Here is a 15,622-nt window from a genome sequence, read left to right as displayed (position 1 = left end):
AAGCGAGGATAGAAGTAATTTAGCTCGTCTGATAGGCTCGTGTCACTGGGCAGCTCTCGGCTGTGCTTCCCTTTGTAGTCTATAATGGTTTGCAAGTCCTGCCACATCTGACGAGCGTCAGAGCCGGTGTAGTACGATTCGATCTTAGTCCCGTATTGACGCTTTGTCTGTTTGACAGTTCGGAGGGCATAGCGGGATTTCTTATAAGCTTCCGGGTTAGAGTGCCGCTCCTTGAAAGCGGAAGCTCTAGCCTTTAACTCAGTGCGGATGTGGCCTGTAATCCATGGCTTCTGGTTGGGGTATGTACGTACAGTCACTGTTGGGACGACATCATCGATGCACTTATTGATGAAGCCAGTGACTGATGCGATGTACTCCTCAATGCCATCGGAAGAATCCCGGAACATATTCCAGTTTGTGCAAGCAGTCCCATAGTTTAGCAACTGTTTCAACTGACCACTTTTTTTAATAGACAGTCACTGGTGCTTCCTGCTTTAATATTTGCTTGTAAGCAGGAATCAGGAGGATAGATTTATGGTCAGATTTGCCAAATGGAGGGCGAGGGAGAGCTTTGTGCGCATCTCTGTGTGTGGCGTTAAAGGTGGTCAAGAGTTTGCTCCTCCTCTGGTTGCACATTTAACATGCTGATAGAAATTATTTAAATTTCCCTGCATTAAAGTCCCTGGCCACTAGTAGCGCCGCCTCTGGATGAGCGTTTTCTTGTTTGCTTATGGCGGTATACAGCTCATTGAGTGCGGTTTTAGTGCCAGCATCAGTCTGTGGTGGAATGTTGGCAGCTATGAAAAATACACTGAAAACTCTCTAGGTAGATAGTGTGGTCTACAGCTTATCATGAGATGCTCTACCTCAGGCGAGCAACAGCTGAGACTTCCTTAGATATCGTGCACCAGCTGTTGTTTACAAATATGCATATGCCCCGTGTCTTACCAGAGGCTGCTGTTCTATCCAGACGATAGTGTGTATAACCCGCCAGCTGTATTTTATTAATGTCGTCGTTCAGTCACGACTTGGTGAAACATAAGATACTACAGTTATTAATGTCCCATTGGTAGGAAATTTTGTCCCAATTATTTTCTACCAAATGAACGTTAGCTAACAGTACGGATGGCAGCGGCAGATTAGCCACTCACAAGGTACCCCGATCTCTTTCCGTGAAATCTCTGTTTCTTTCTCCTGCAAATGATGGGGATAAGGGCCTGTTCAGGTGTTTGGAGTATATCCTTCCCGCCCGTCTCATTAAAGAAAGATTCTTCGTCCAATTCGAGGTGAATAATCGCTGTTGTGATGTCCAGAAGCTCTTTTCGGTCATACGATACAGTAGCAGCAACATTATGAACAAAATACATTTAACAATGCGAAAAAAAAAAAAATAAATATCACGGTTGGTGAAGAGCCAATAAAACGGCAGCCATCCCCTCCGGCGCCATCTTCCTAGATATTTTCCCATTATTCTTAAAATTATTCAAGCTCTGTCAAATTGGTTGTTGATTGGCTGGACAAACATTTTTAGCTCTTGCCATAGACTTTCAAGTAAATTTAAGTCAAAACTGTAAATCGGCAACTCAGAAACATTCACAGCAACTTGGGTTTCTGGTTTTTGTCCTGCTGAAAGGTGAATTCATCTCCTAGTGTCTGGTGGAAAGCAAAATTAACCAAGTTTTCCTCCAGGATTTTACCTGTGCATAGATTCATTCCATTTATTTTTTATCCTGAAAAACTCCTCAGTCTTTAATGATTACAAGCATACCCATAACATGATGCAGCCGCCACTACGCATGACAATATGGACTATGGTACTCAGTAATGTGTTATATTGGATTTGCCCCAAACACAACACTTTGTATACAGGACAAAAAGTGAATTGCTTTGCCACATTTTTTGCAGTATACATTAGTGCCCCGTTGCAAACAGATTTCATGTTTTGTAATATTTGTTTTCTGTACAGGCTTCCTTCTTTTCACTCTGTCAAATAGGTTAGTATTGTGGTGTATTTACAACGTTGTTGATCCATCCTCAGTTCTCCTCTCACAGACATTAACTTTTTAAAGTCACAATTGTCCTCATGGTGAAATCCCTGAGCAGTTTTCTTCCTCTCCAGCAACTGAGTTTGGAAGGACGCCTGTATCTTTGAACTGACTGGGGCAGGGTTTTCGTTAGGAAAATGTGGCGCTTGACATTTTAAATTTGCCTGACATTTGAGAAATGTACCAGACCCATATGCATTGGGTTCTTAACCTGATTAGGGCATCCACCTACATTGCTCAGAATGACAGAAATGACACTTAGAATATGGTAATTCATATTAATTAAAACCTCTACAGGATCGGTGGGTCCCCTGCGGTCCGGTTGAGCTAACATATGCTAATCTCATTAGCCTGAAGATGTAAGTAACAAGAACATCTCCCAGGACATAGACATATCTGATATCGAAAGAAAGCTGACATTCTTGTTAATCTAACTGTACTGCCCAAATAACAGTCACTATTACAGTGAAAGAATACCATGCTATTGTTTTAGAATGCACAGTTATGAACTTGAAAATGGATTAATAAACCAATTGGCCACATTTAGTCAGTCTTGAAACAACATTTTGAACAGAAATGCAACGATCAGTCTAAAATGTTGCATATACAGTTGAAGTCAGAAGTATACATACACCTTAGCAAAGTACATTTAAAAACTCAGTTTTTCACAATTCCTGACATTTAATCCCAATAAAAAATCCATGTCTTAGGATCACCACAATATTTTAATAATGTGAAATGTCAGAATAATAGTAGACAGAATGATTTATTTCAGCTTTTATTTCTTTCATCAAATTCTCAGTGGGTCAGAGGTTTACATACACTCAATTTGTATTTGGTAGCATTGCCTTTCAATCGTTTAACTTGGGTGAAACGTTTCAGGGAGCTTCTCACAATAAGTTGGGTGAATTTTGTCCCATTCCTCCTGACAGAAATGGTGTAACTGAGTCAGGTTTTGTTGGCTTCCTTGCTCACACACGCTTTTTCAGTTCTGCCCACACATTTTCTATAGGGTTGAGGTCAGGGCTTTGTGATGGCCACTCCAATACCTTGACTTTGTTGTCCCTAAGCCATTTTGCCACAACTTTAGAAGAATGCTTGGGGTCATTGTCAATTTGTAAGACCCATTTGAAACCAAGCTTGAACTTCCTGACTGATGTCTTGAGAAGTTGCTTCAATATATCCACATCATTTCCTTCCCTCATGATGCCATCTATTTTTGTGAAATGCACCAGTCCCTCCTGCAACAAAGCATCCTCACAACATGATGCTGCCACCCCCATGCTTCACTGTTGGGATGGTGTTCATCGGCTTGCAAGCCTCCCCACTTTTCCTCCAAACATAACGATGGTCATTATGGCCAAACAGTTCTATTTTTGATTCATCAGACCAGAGGACATTTCTCCAAAAAAGTACAATCTTTGTCCCCATATGCAGTTGCAACCCGTAGTCTGGCAATTTTATGGCGGTTTTGGAGCAGTGGTTTCTTCCTTGCTGAGCGGCCTTTCACGTTATGTCGATATAAGACTTGTTTAACTGTGGATTATAGATATTTTTGTACCCGTTTCCTCCATCATCTTCACGTGGTTTATTGCGGTTGTTCTGGGATTGATTTACACTTTTCGAACAAAAGTCATCATCTCTAGGAGACAGAACGTGTCTCCTTCCTGAGCGGTATGACGACTGCGTGGTCCCATGATGTTTATACTTGCGTACTAATGTTTGTACAGATGAACGTGGTACCTGCAGACGTATTGCGTCAAATAACAACATTGACGAATACGCTGATTCGGTGTGCGAGTTCATTAGAACGTACGTTGAAGATGTCGTTCCCATAGCAACGATTAAAACATTCCCAAACCAGAAACCGTGGATTGATGGCAGCATTCCCGTGAAACTGAAAGCGCGAACCACTGCTTTTAATCGTGGCAAGATGACCGGAAACATGACCGAATACAAACAGTGTAGCTATTCCCTCCGCAAGGCAATCAAACAAGCTAAGCGTCAGTATAGAGACAAAGTAGAATCTCAATTCAACGGCTCAGACACAAGAGGTATGTGGCAGGGTCTACAGTCAATCACGGATTACAAAAAGAAAACCAGCCCCGTCACGGACCAGGATGTCTTGCTCCCAGGCAGACTAAATAACTTTTTGCCCGCTTTGAGGACAATACAGTGCCACTGACACGGCCCGCAACCAAAACATGCGGACTCTCCTTCACTGCAGCCGACCTCCTTCACTGCAGCTGACGTGAGGAAAACATTTAAACGTGTTAACCCTTGCAAGGCTGCAGGCCCAGATGGCATCCCCAGCCGCGTCCTCAGAGCATGCGCAGACCAGCTGGCTGGTGTGTTTACGGACATATTCAATCAATCCCTATTCCAGTCTGCTGTTCCCACATGCTTCAAGAGGGCCACCATTGTTCCTGTTCCCAAGAAAGCTAAGGTAACTGAGCTAAACGACTACCGCCCCGTAGCACTCCATTCCGTCATCATGAAGTGCTTTGAGAGACTAGTCAAGGACCATATCACCTCCACCCTACCTGACACCCTAGACCCACTCTAATTTGCTTACCGCCCAAATAGGTCCACAGACGATGCAATCTCAACCACACTGCACACTGCCCTAACCCATCTGGACAAGAGGAATACCTACGTGAGAACGCTGTTCATCGACTACAGCTCAGCATTTAACACCATAGTACCCTCCAAGCTCGTCATCAACCTCGAGACCCTGGGTCTCGACCGTGCCCTGTGCAACTGGGTCCTGGACTTCCTGACGGGCCGCCCCAGGTGGTGAAGGTAGGAAACAATATCTCCACTCCGCTGATCCTCATCACTGGGTGCGCTCTGAGCCCTCTCCTGTACTCCCTGTTCACCCACGACTGCGTGGCCACGTACTCCAACTCAATCATCAAGTTTGCGGACGACACAACAGTGGTAGGCTTGATTACCAACAACGACGAGACGGCCTACAGGGAGGAGGTGAGGGCCCTCGGAGTGTGGTGTCAGGAAAATAACCTCACACTCAACGTCAACAAAACTAAGGAGATGATTGTGGACTTCAGGAAACAACAGAGGGAACACCCCCCTGTCCACATCGATGGAACAGTAGTGGAGAGGGTAGTAAGTTTTAAGTTCCTCGGCGTACACATCACAGACAAACTGAATTGGTCCACCCACACAGACAGCATCGTGAAGAAGGCGCAGCAGGGCCTCTTCAACCTCAGGAGGCTGAAGAAATTCGGCTTGTCACCAAAAGCACTCACAAACTTCTATAGATACATAATCGAGAGCATTCTGTCGGGCTGTATCACCGCCTGGTACGGCAACTGCTCCGCCCACAACCGTAAGGCTCTCCAGAGGGTAGTGAGGTCTGCACAACGCATCACCGGGGGCAAACTACCTGCCCTCCAGGACACCTATAGCACATGATGTCACAGGAAGGCCATAAAGATCATCAAGGACAACAACCACCCGAGCCACTGCCTGTTCACCCCGCTATCATCCAGAAGGCGAGGTCAGTACAGGTGCATCAAAGCTGGGACAGAGAGACTGAAAAACAGCTTCTATCTCAAGGCCATCAGACTGTTAAACAACCACCACTAACATTGAGTGGCTGCTGCCAACACACTGACTCAACTCCAGCCTCTTTAATAATGGGAATTGATGGGAAATGATGTGAAATATATCACTAGCCACTTTAAACAATGCTTCCTAATATAATGTTTACATACCCTACATCATTCATCACTAGCCACTAACTATGCCACTTTGTTTACATACTCATCTCATATGAATATACTGTACTCGATACCATCTACTGTATCTTGCCTATGCCGCTCTGTACCATCACTCATTCATATATCTTTATGTACATATTCTTTATCCCCTTACACTTGTGTCTATAAGGTAGTAGTTTTGAAAGTGTTAGCTAGATTACTCGTTGGTTATTACTGCATTGTCGGAACTAGAAGCACAAGCATTTCGCTACACTCGCATTAACATCTGCTAACCATGTGTATGTTACAAATACATTTGATTTGATTTGTTTGGAAATTGCTCCCAAGGATGAACCAGACACTGAGTTTGAAGGTAAGCCTTGAAATATCTCTACAGGTAAAACTACAATTGACTCAAATGATGCCAATTAGCCTATCAGAAGCTTCTAAAGCCATGACATTTTCTGGAATTTCAGTCAACTTAGTGTATGTAAACTTCTGACCCACTGGAATTGTGATACAGTGAATTATAAGTGAAATAAACTGTCAGTCAACAATTGTTGCAAAGATTACTTGTGTCATGCCCAAAGTAGATGTCCTAACCAACTTGCCAAAACTACAGTTTGCTAACAAGAAATTTGTGGAGTGGTTAATAAACTAGTTTTAATGACTCCAACCTAAGTGTATGTAAACTTCTGACTTCAACTGTACACTAACAGTTCAAAAGTTTGGGGTCACTTACATGTTTCTTTTGTTTTTGAAAGAAAATCACATTTTTTGTCCATTTAAAATAACATCAAATTGATCACAAATACAGTGTAGACATTGTTAATGTTGTAAATGACTATTGTAGCTGGAAACGGCTGACATTTAATGGAATATCTACATAGGCGTACAGAGGCCCATTATCAGCAACCATCACTCCTGTGTTCCATTGGCACGTTGAGTTAGCTAATCCAAATGTATAATTTTAAAGGGCTACTTGATCAATCTAATCTTCTTCTGAGAAATGAAGGCTATTCCATGCGAGAAATTGCCAAGAAACTGAATATCTCATACAACGCTATGTACTACTCCCTTCACAGAACAGCGCAAACTGGCCCTAACCAGAATAGAAAGAGTGGGAGGCCTCGGTGCACAACTGAGCAAGAGGACAAGTACATTAGAGTGTCTAGTTTGAGAAATAGACACCTCACAAGACCTCAAATGGTATCTTCATTAAATAGTACCCGCAGAACACCCGTCTCAACGTCAACAGTGAAGAGGCGACTCCGGGATGCTGGCCTTCTAGGCAGAGTTGCAAAGAAAAAGCCATATCTCAGACTGGCCAATAAAACAAAAAGATTAAGATGGGAAAAGAACAGACACAGGAAGATTGTAAAAAAAGTGTTATGGATAGATTAATCTAAGTTTGTGATGTTCGGATCGCAAAGAAGAACATTCGTGAGATGCAGAGAAAATGAAAAGATGCGAGAGGACTGCTTGACGCCATCTGTCAAGCGTGGTGGAGGCAATGTGATGGTCTGGGGGTGCTTTGGTGGTGGTAAAGTGGGAGATTTGTACAGGGTAAAAGGGATCTTGAAGAAGGAAGGCTATCACTCCATTTTGCAACACCATGTCATACCCTGTGAACGGCGCTTAATTGGAGCCAATTTCCTCCAACAACAGGACAATGACCCAAAAGCACAGCTCCAAACTATGCAATAACTATTTAGGGAAGAAGCAGTCAGCTGGTATTCTGTCTATGGCCTGCACAGTCACTGGATCGCAACCCTATTGATCTGTTGTGGGAACAGCCTGACCGTATGGTACGTAAGAAGTCCCCATCTGTAATTGCTGCAAATTGAGGATTCTTTGACAAAAGCTACATTTGAAGGACACAATTATTATTTCAAATAAAAATCATTTATTTATAACCTTGTCAAGATCTTGACAATATTTCCTATTCATGTTGCAACTCATTTCATGTATGTTTTCAAAGTGACCCAAACTTTTGAATGGTAGTGTACACTGCTGCCATCTAGTGGTCAGAATTTAGAGGTTTTAACAGAACATGTACATCGAGGATACAACGATATGCAGACTTTAGCTTAAAATGTTGATAAACTATTATTTCTTCACATTGTATGCGCAGCAAAGCTCACAAGGCAGTAGGCTACACACACACACACACATCTTGTGTGGTCCTTCTGTAGCTCAGTTGGTAGAGCATGGCGCTTGTAACGCCAGGGTAGTGGGTTCGAGTCCCGGGACCACCCATACGGAGAATGTATGCACACATGACTGTAAGTCGCTTTGGATAAAAGCGTCTGCTAAATGGCATATATTATTATATTATCTTCGTCCCATAATGCATTTAGAGGGAACACAGTTGTCAAAAGGGCATTGCACGCGAGCGGTTTCACGTGACAAGACATGAAATTTAGAAAGAGAGGATATCTAATAGGCTACTTTGAAGCGAGGCAAAAAAATGCCTCATTATATGAGTGTGGTGTCAGGAAAATAACCTCACGCTCAACGTCAACAAAACAAAGGAGATGATCATGGACTTAAGGAAACAGCCGAGGGAGCACCCCCCTATCCACATTGACGGGACAGTAGTGGAGAGGGTAGAAAGTTAAGTTCCTCGGCGTACACATCACGGACAAACAATTGGTCCACCCACACAGACAGTGTGGTGAAGAAGGTGCAGCAGCGCCTCTTCAACCTCAGGAGGCTGAAGACATTTGGTTTGTCACCAAAAGCACTCACAAACGTTTACAGATGCACAATCAAGAGTATCCTGTCGGGCTGTATCACCGCCTGGTACGGCTGTATCACCGCCTGGTACGGCTGTATCACCGCCTGGTACGGCTGTATCACCGCCTGGTACGGCTGTATCACCGCCTGGTACGGCAACTGCTCCACCCACATCCGTAAGGCTCTCCAGAGGGTAGTGAGGTCTACACAACGCATCACCGGGGGCAACCTACCTGCTCTCCAGGACACCTACACCACCCGATGTCACGAGCCACTGCCTGTTCACCCCGCTATCATCCAGAAAGCGAGGTCAGTGCAGGTGCATCAAAGCAGGGACTGAGAGACTGAAAAACAGCTTCTATCTCAAGGCAATCAGACTGTTAAACAGCCACCACTAACATTGAGTAGCTGCTGCCAACATACCGACTCGACTCCAGCCACTTTAATAATGGAAAAATGTATGTAAAAAATGTATCACTAGCCACTTTAAACAATGCCACTTAATATAATGTTTACATACCCTACATTACTCATCTCATATGTATATACTGTACTCGATACCATCTACTGCATCTTGCCTATGCCGCTCTGTACCATCACTTGTGTGTGTATAAGGTAGCTGTTGTGAAAATTTGTTAGGTTAGATTACTCGTTGGTTATTACTGCATTGTCGGAACTAGAAGCACAAGCATTTCGCTACACTCGCATTAACATCCGCTAACCATAAGATTTGATTTGAATGGTCATCCAAATCGGAATTTGTATATTTCAGAGTTCCCAGTTGTCTTGGAAGAACAACAAGATGCTGCAGCAGCTCAAATGTTCCACTCTGTATCTGTATGCTGTACGCGTGTGATAAATAAGATGCATAACGAATACCGTACACACAACCTAATTTAATTCCACAAATATTATTGAAATTCCCTTAAAGACTGATAAGCATGCCCATTCAATAAACAAAAATATTTCCATCGACTGGTATTTCTACTAATGAATAGGCTAAAAAACATTTTTTGGAAATAGGATTTTTTGGGGGTATTATTATCATTTATGTGGTTTTCCAAAAAACAATATTGGACAAAGGTTGGCTACTAGCGGCTAATGGAAATCCTGGACTGGGTGTATTGATACACCATCCAAAGTGTGATTAATAACATCACCATGTTCAAAGGGATATTCAATGTCAGCTTTTTTTTTTTTACCCATCTACCAATAGGTGCCCTTCTTTGTGATGCATTGGAAAACCTCCCTGGTCTTTGTGGTTGAATCTGTGTTTGAAATTGACTGCTTGACTGAGGGATCTTACAGATAATTGTATGTGTGGGGTACAGAGATGAGGGACCTTACAGATAATTGTATGTGTGGGGTACAGAGATGAGGGACCTTACAGATAATTGTATGTGTGGGGTACAGAGATGAGGGATCTTACAGATAATTGTATGTGTGGGGTACAGAGATGAGGGACCTTACAGATAATTGTATGTGTGGGGTACAGAGATGAGGGACCTTACAGATAATTGTATGTGTGGGGTACAGAGATGAGGGATCTTACAGATAATTGTATGTGTGGGGTACAGAGATGAGGGATCTTACAGATAATTGTATGTGTGGGGTACAGAGATGAGGTAGTCATTCAGAAATCATGTTAAACACTATTACTGCACACAGAGTGAGTCTATGCAACTTATTATGGGTCTTGTTACGCACATTCTTACTACTAAACTTACTTAGGCTTGCCATAACAAAGAAGTTGAATACTTATTGACTCAAGACATTTCAGCTTTTAATTTTTAATTAATTGGTCCCAAAAAATATCTGAAAGCATAATTCCACTTTTACATTTATTGTGTGTAGGCCAAAATCTCAATTCAACACCGCGAACCGTATAGCTAGCTACTCAACTCCGTTGATGATCAGGGCTTTAAAATTAACTTGTGTTCACCAGCCACTTACGACAGGTAGATACTAACATCTATCACCCACTCAGATTTTTTTTTACCAATCAAAAGATTTTTGTTCGGTTTAATTACACCAACAAAACAGATGCGCATGCTTTGTAATGTTTCTAAAAACTAATGTATAACCAGTAAGAAGTAGTGGTAAATTGAAACAAAAAGGCAGAAATACTTTGAAAACAGCTACCGCAGTATTTATTTTGCTCTAAATACGATCATACGTAATTATTTTTTTATTCACAAGTGCGAGTGAAGTGCGTGCACTGTGGAGCCCTGGCCACTACACCAACGTGGCTGGTAAGTAGACACATTACCCGCCAATGTCTGACTCTACCCGCATTTTGGCAGGTGGTAATTTTAGGCCCTGTTGATGATAATGCCCCACACCCACCTGATGGTTTGGCCCTGCTCTTCTCGCGCTCTCTCCAACACGGTGCACTTGCTCTCCAGCTCCTCTCTCTCGCGGTCACACACGATGAGACTCTCCTTCAGCTTGCTCTCGCTCTCCATGACCTTGGAAACACAGTCGAGCCATAAGGTCAAAGGGGCGGTCACTACTCATTATTGCCTATGCTGAACTAAGTAAGGGTTCAATGAGTTACCTTTTTCAGCTTAATGGAAATATTTGTCTTGTAGTCTTTGAAAGCGTCTGTGAGTTTCTCCGCATTGCGAAGGGCTTGGTTCCTTTGTTGCTCCGCTCTGTAAGAAACGAGACAGCTCAGTACATTGTCGTTATTTCACACTAAAAGACATTGTGAATGAGCAACAAGTGTCAGTGTTTTCCTTAGTTGGATTGTTGCCTATGTCCGGGCACAAAGGACCATCCTATAGGATGCCAGCAACAAAATCAATTGAGAACAATGGGGGACAAATTATTTTAGATGGGGAGAATCAAAGCTAAAAACAAATTAATGCAAGGGGAAACAAGTGCCAAGTGTTACCGTTTTCCTTGTCTGGTTGTGTCGGCAAGCTCTGTTCTGAGCATGCTCAGTTCGTCTCGGAGTTCGGCTACCTGTCTGTCACTTTGAGTTGCTGCCTGCTGGCTCTGCTCTGCCTTCAACTCTGCAGTCCTAAATCAACAACAAGTCAACAACATACAATTCAGTTCTATTTTCATTCTGAAAAGGATATTGGAAAATACAAATTCAGTGAGACTTAATCACAATCTTACATTTAAAAAGACACAGCAATAAAAAAAATATGCCTACTGACCGGAGTTCTTTGGCCTGGGCCTCCACCTCAGCCTCCAAGCCCAGGATCTGCTCCCTCATGACGGTCACACTGGAGGTCTTAGCCCCTACTGTGGAGCCCAGGAGACGGGCCTGAAGAAAGAGCAGATACACCGACCATTTAGCATCTCTCCTAGTGAATGTCAATGATCTTTACATGCATGGTTGTTCTCACTTAGTACCTTGGTTTTAGAGCTGGCCAGTTCAATCTGGGTCGCCTCCAGGTCACTGATGAGCTGTCTGTTCTCCAGAGCCAGGGAGGCGTTCTCCTGACGCAGGCAGCCTAGCTTCTTCCTGAGGGGGGCAACCTCCATCTCCACTGCCCTAGACGAGGAGCACTGATGGATACAGAGGTATAGACAGGTTAAGACATGAACCACAAACCCAACTCACACACAAACATCAAAGACAAGAAACACACTCAACTCAGATTGTCAAGCAAACAGACTAAGTCTGTGACATTATAGCTACAGAGTTAGTGTACAAATGACCACACACATACAGTAACATAGACCAGTCCATCTGTAAATAAAGTGGCTGTCTCTCTCTCACCCTGGAGTCAGTACTGGTGGGTAGGCTTTCACAGGCCTGTCTCTCAGCTGTCCTACTTCTGTGGAGGGGTCTCTCAAGACTTGGGTTGTCAGGTGGAGGATGTGGGACATCAGGCCGCTGTAGGTCCTCTAGGGACAGAAGACCTGGCAACCCATGTACTAAACTCCTCTCAGACCGCTCACTGTGACTCTCATGTCCTGAGTGACTTGGAGGATGGCAAAAAGGCATGTCAAAGTAAGTGCTACACCTGTTGGACTTTCAGAGGACCTAACAGTCTGTTAGTCAATTGGGCTATGTGCGTGAGGAAGTTGCATTGACTTGCACCTACCTGTGACTAAATTGGGGAAATCAAGTTAGCCAAGTAACGTTATATTGACACCTGGCAGCAAGTTAGCGTCGCTTACCTTAATTGTTCTCCCAAACTTTGCAAACTAATCTCCGTCAATCGCAATTGATTCCTTAAACTGGCCACATCTTCGACAAGATCCTCGTCGTCGTTGTTAAACATTGGTGGCTGTCATTTGCATACGCTAACGTTAGCTAGCTAGCTAGCTAACATCAACAACTCGCGTAGCCAGTTTATCAATCAACAGGTTGCTAGGGTTATTTGTTAGCTAGCTAGTTAGCTAACTGAAGATGTATATCAACTATGTGCTGTGGTACTCTGGATAAAGTTACTTCGCTAGTGGAATAGGAACATACGCGGTAATCTTTGAAAAGGTTCATAAAGTTTAAACATCTTTTACTGCTTGGCAGTTCAGTCGCTCACTGCCAAAAAAAAAATGTAAACATCTCGCTCAGCATCGCGTCATTCGATTGGACGAGAGGGAACTGTGTGAAAGGTGATTGGTTTCACGAAGAGGTCGTGAACTGCAAAGGCCGCGAATGGTGGCGCGTTTTGGCTGACCAATTCAAAAGCATATATGCATCCCGGCCTCCTAGAATTTTCCTTTCTATCTGTGTTGGTTTCTGGCAAATTCCTATTCATCTCAATTTGTGGAGCAGAAATATGCAGAATGACGAAATATAGTGGATAATAAGAAAGAAAAAAGTGACGCATAGATATGTTTACTTTTGATGCATGTCGTTGACAACAACATATCATATCACGAGTCGTAGCTGAATAAATTCCCTTCGAAATGTGAGACTGACCCTCAGACATCTTAATAAATAGAGAAAACGTTTCTCACAGGAACCTTTTGACACAAGTCATCATTGATAGCCCAATCATAAAAATTGCATTTACTTTGAAAGTAATTTAAGAGGAAGGAAAGAAACGCCATATATACAGTTTAATACAATATTCAATTGAATGCGCCAATACATATGTTTCTATCACGTGTGGCTTCATTCGTTAGACAATGCAATATACAGCTTGATTCCAGGAATCGACCACCTACAGTTCCTTCAGAAAGTATTTACATACCTTGACTTTTTCCACATTTTGTGGTGTTACAACCTGAATGTAAATGGATTATATTGAGTTTGTCACTAGCCTATACAAAATATCCCATAATATCAAAGTGGAATTATGTTTTTCGATATTTATACAAATTAATTAAAAATTAAAAGCTGAAATGTCTTGAGTCAATAAGTATTCAACTTCTTTGTTATGGCAAGCCTAAGTTCAGTAGTGAAAATGTGCTTAACAAGTCACATAATACGTTGCATGGACTCACTCTGTGTGCAGTAATAGTGTTTAACATGATTTTTGAATGATTACCTCATCTCTGTACCCCACGCATACAATTATCTGTAATTGTATTGAATCAATACACCCAGTCACTACAAAGATAGGCGTCCTTCCTAACTCAGTTGCCGGAGAGGAAGGAAACTGCTCAGGGATTTCACCATGAGGACAATGGTGACTTTAAAACAGTTACAGAGTTTAATGTCTGTGATAACAGAACTGAGGATGGCTCAACAGCATTGTAGTTTCTCTACAATACTAACCTACTTGACACAGTGAAAAGAAGCAAGCCTGTACAGAATACAAATATTCCAAAACATGCATCCTGTTTGCGGCAAGGCACTAAAGAAACACTGCAAAAAATATTGAAAAACAGATTAGTGTCCCTGCTTCCCAAAACACTTGAGCGTACTGTCTATAATAAACTGTTGTTATCTCTCTCAGAATGATCTTCTTGACGGAGGTTCTCCGCTCTGCCAAAGCTGATTCTCTCTCTCTGTTCTCATCCTCCTAGATCTATCCACTGCCTCGACACCGTGAACCATCAGATCCTCCTCTCCACCCTCTCAAGACCTGGCGTGTCAGGCTCTGCACATTCCTGGATTGCATTCTACCTGGCAGGTCGCTCCTACCAGGTGATGTGGAGAGGATCTGTCTGCACCACATGCTCTCACTATTGAGGTTCCCCAAGACTAGGTTCTCGGTCCTCTCCTCTTTTCTCTATACACCAAGTCACTCGGCTCAGTCCTATCCTCACATGGTCGCTCCTATCATTGCTATGCAGATTACTCTCAACTATTCAGACCCTTTACTCAGTACTTTGTTGAAGCACCTTTAGCAGCGACTACAGCCTTAGGTATGACGCTACAACCTTGGCACACCTGTATTTGGGGAGTTTCTCCCATTCCTCTCTGCAGATCCTCAAGCCTTGTCCGGTTGGATGGGGAGTATCGCTGAACAGTTATTTTCAGGTCTCTCCAGAGATGTTCAATCCTGACTAGTCTCCCAGTCCCAGCCCCTGAAAAACATCCCCACAGCATGATGCTGCCACCACCATGCTTAACCGTAGAGATGGTGCACGTTTCTCCCAGACGTGACGTTTCGCATTCAGGCCAAAGAGTTCAATCTCGGTTTCATCAGACCAGAGAATTTTGTTTCTCATGGTTTGCGTCCTTTAGGTGCCTTTTGGCAAACTCCAAGCGGGCTGTCATGTGCCTTTTACTGAGGAGTGGCTTCCGTCTGGCCACTCTACCATAAAGGCCTGATTGGTGGAGTGCTTCAGAGATGGTTGTCCTTCTGGAAGGTTCTCCACAGAAGAACTTTGAAGCGCTGTCAGATTGACCATTGGGTTCTTTGTCATCTCCCTGACCAAGGCCCTTCTCTACCGATTGCTCAGTTTGGTCGGGAGGCCAGCTCTAGGAAGAGTCTTGGTGGTTCCAAACTTCTTCCATTAAAGAATGGTGGAGGCTACTGTGTTCTTGGGGACCTTCAATGCTGCAGAAATATGTTGGTACCCTTGCCCAGATCTGTGCCTCAACACAATCCTGTCTCGGAGCTCTGCAGACGATTCCTTCGACCTCATGGCTTTGTTTTTGCTCTGACATGCACTTCTTCTTCGGTGGGGTTTATCGCCAGTTGGCATCCAACATTATGGTGCATTACCGCCACCTACTGTACTGGAGTGTGAGCC

The 15,622-nt window shown here is 43.3% G+C and overlaps 1 protein-coding gene across 2 annotated transcripts in view; it reads right to left on the bottom strand.

Moving 5' to 3' along the window:
- Positions 1–13,038, bottom strand: part of ccdc18 (coiled-coil domain containing 18) — a 36,435-nt gene extending 23,397 nt beyond the window's left edge. Inside the window, exons 1-7 of one of the 2 annotated variants that reach the window (XM_035800544.2) lie at positions 12,647–13,038; positions 12,243–12,447; positions 11,873–12,028; positions 11,674–11,783; positions 11,403–11,531; positions 11,064–11,160; positions 10,853–10,974 (exon numbers count right to left, since the gene is read on the bottom strand). In XM_035800544.2, the coding sequence (XP_035656437.1) occupies positions 10,853–10,974; positions 11,064–11,160; positions 11,403–11,531; positions 11,674–11,783; positions 11,873–12,028; positions 12,243–12,447; positions 12,647–12,750 (923 nt within the window). In that variant the 5' untranslated portion in view covers positions 12,751–13,038. The remainder of the gene's footprint in view (positions 1–10,852; positions 10,975–11,063; positions 11,161–11,402; positions 11,532–11,673; positions 11,784–11,872; positions 12,029–12,242; positions 12,448–12,646) is intronic. The other variant, XM_035800546.2, reaches the window with a different exon arrangement.
- Between the last annotated feature and the right edge of the window lie 2,584 nt (positions 13,039–15,622).

The sequence above is a fragment of the Oncorhynchus keta genome, chromosome 23 (assembly GCF_023373465.1).
Source record: "Oncorhynchus keta strain PuntledgeMale-10-30-2019 chromosome 23, Oket_V2, whole genome shotgun sequence".
Classification (NCBI taxonomy): Eukaryota; Metazoa; Chordata; class Actinopteri; order Salmoniformes; family Salmonidae; genus Oncorhynchus; species Oncorhynchus keta.
The sequence above is the reverse complement of the archived record's forward strand: the minus strand, read 5'-3'. Positions and strand labels throughout refer to the sequence as shown.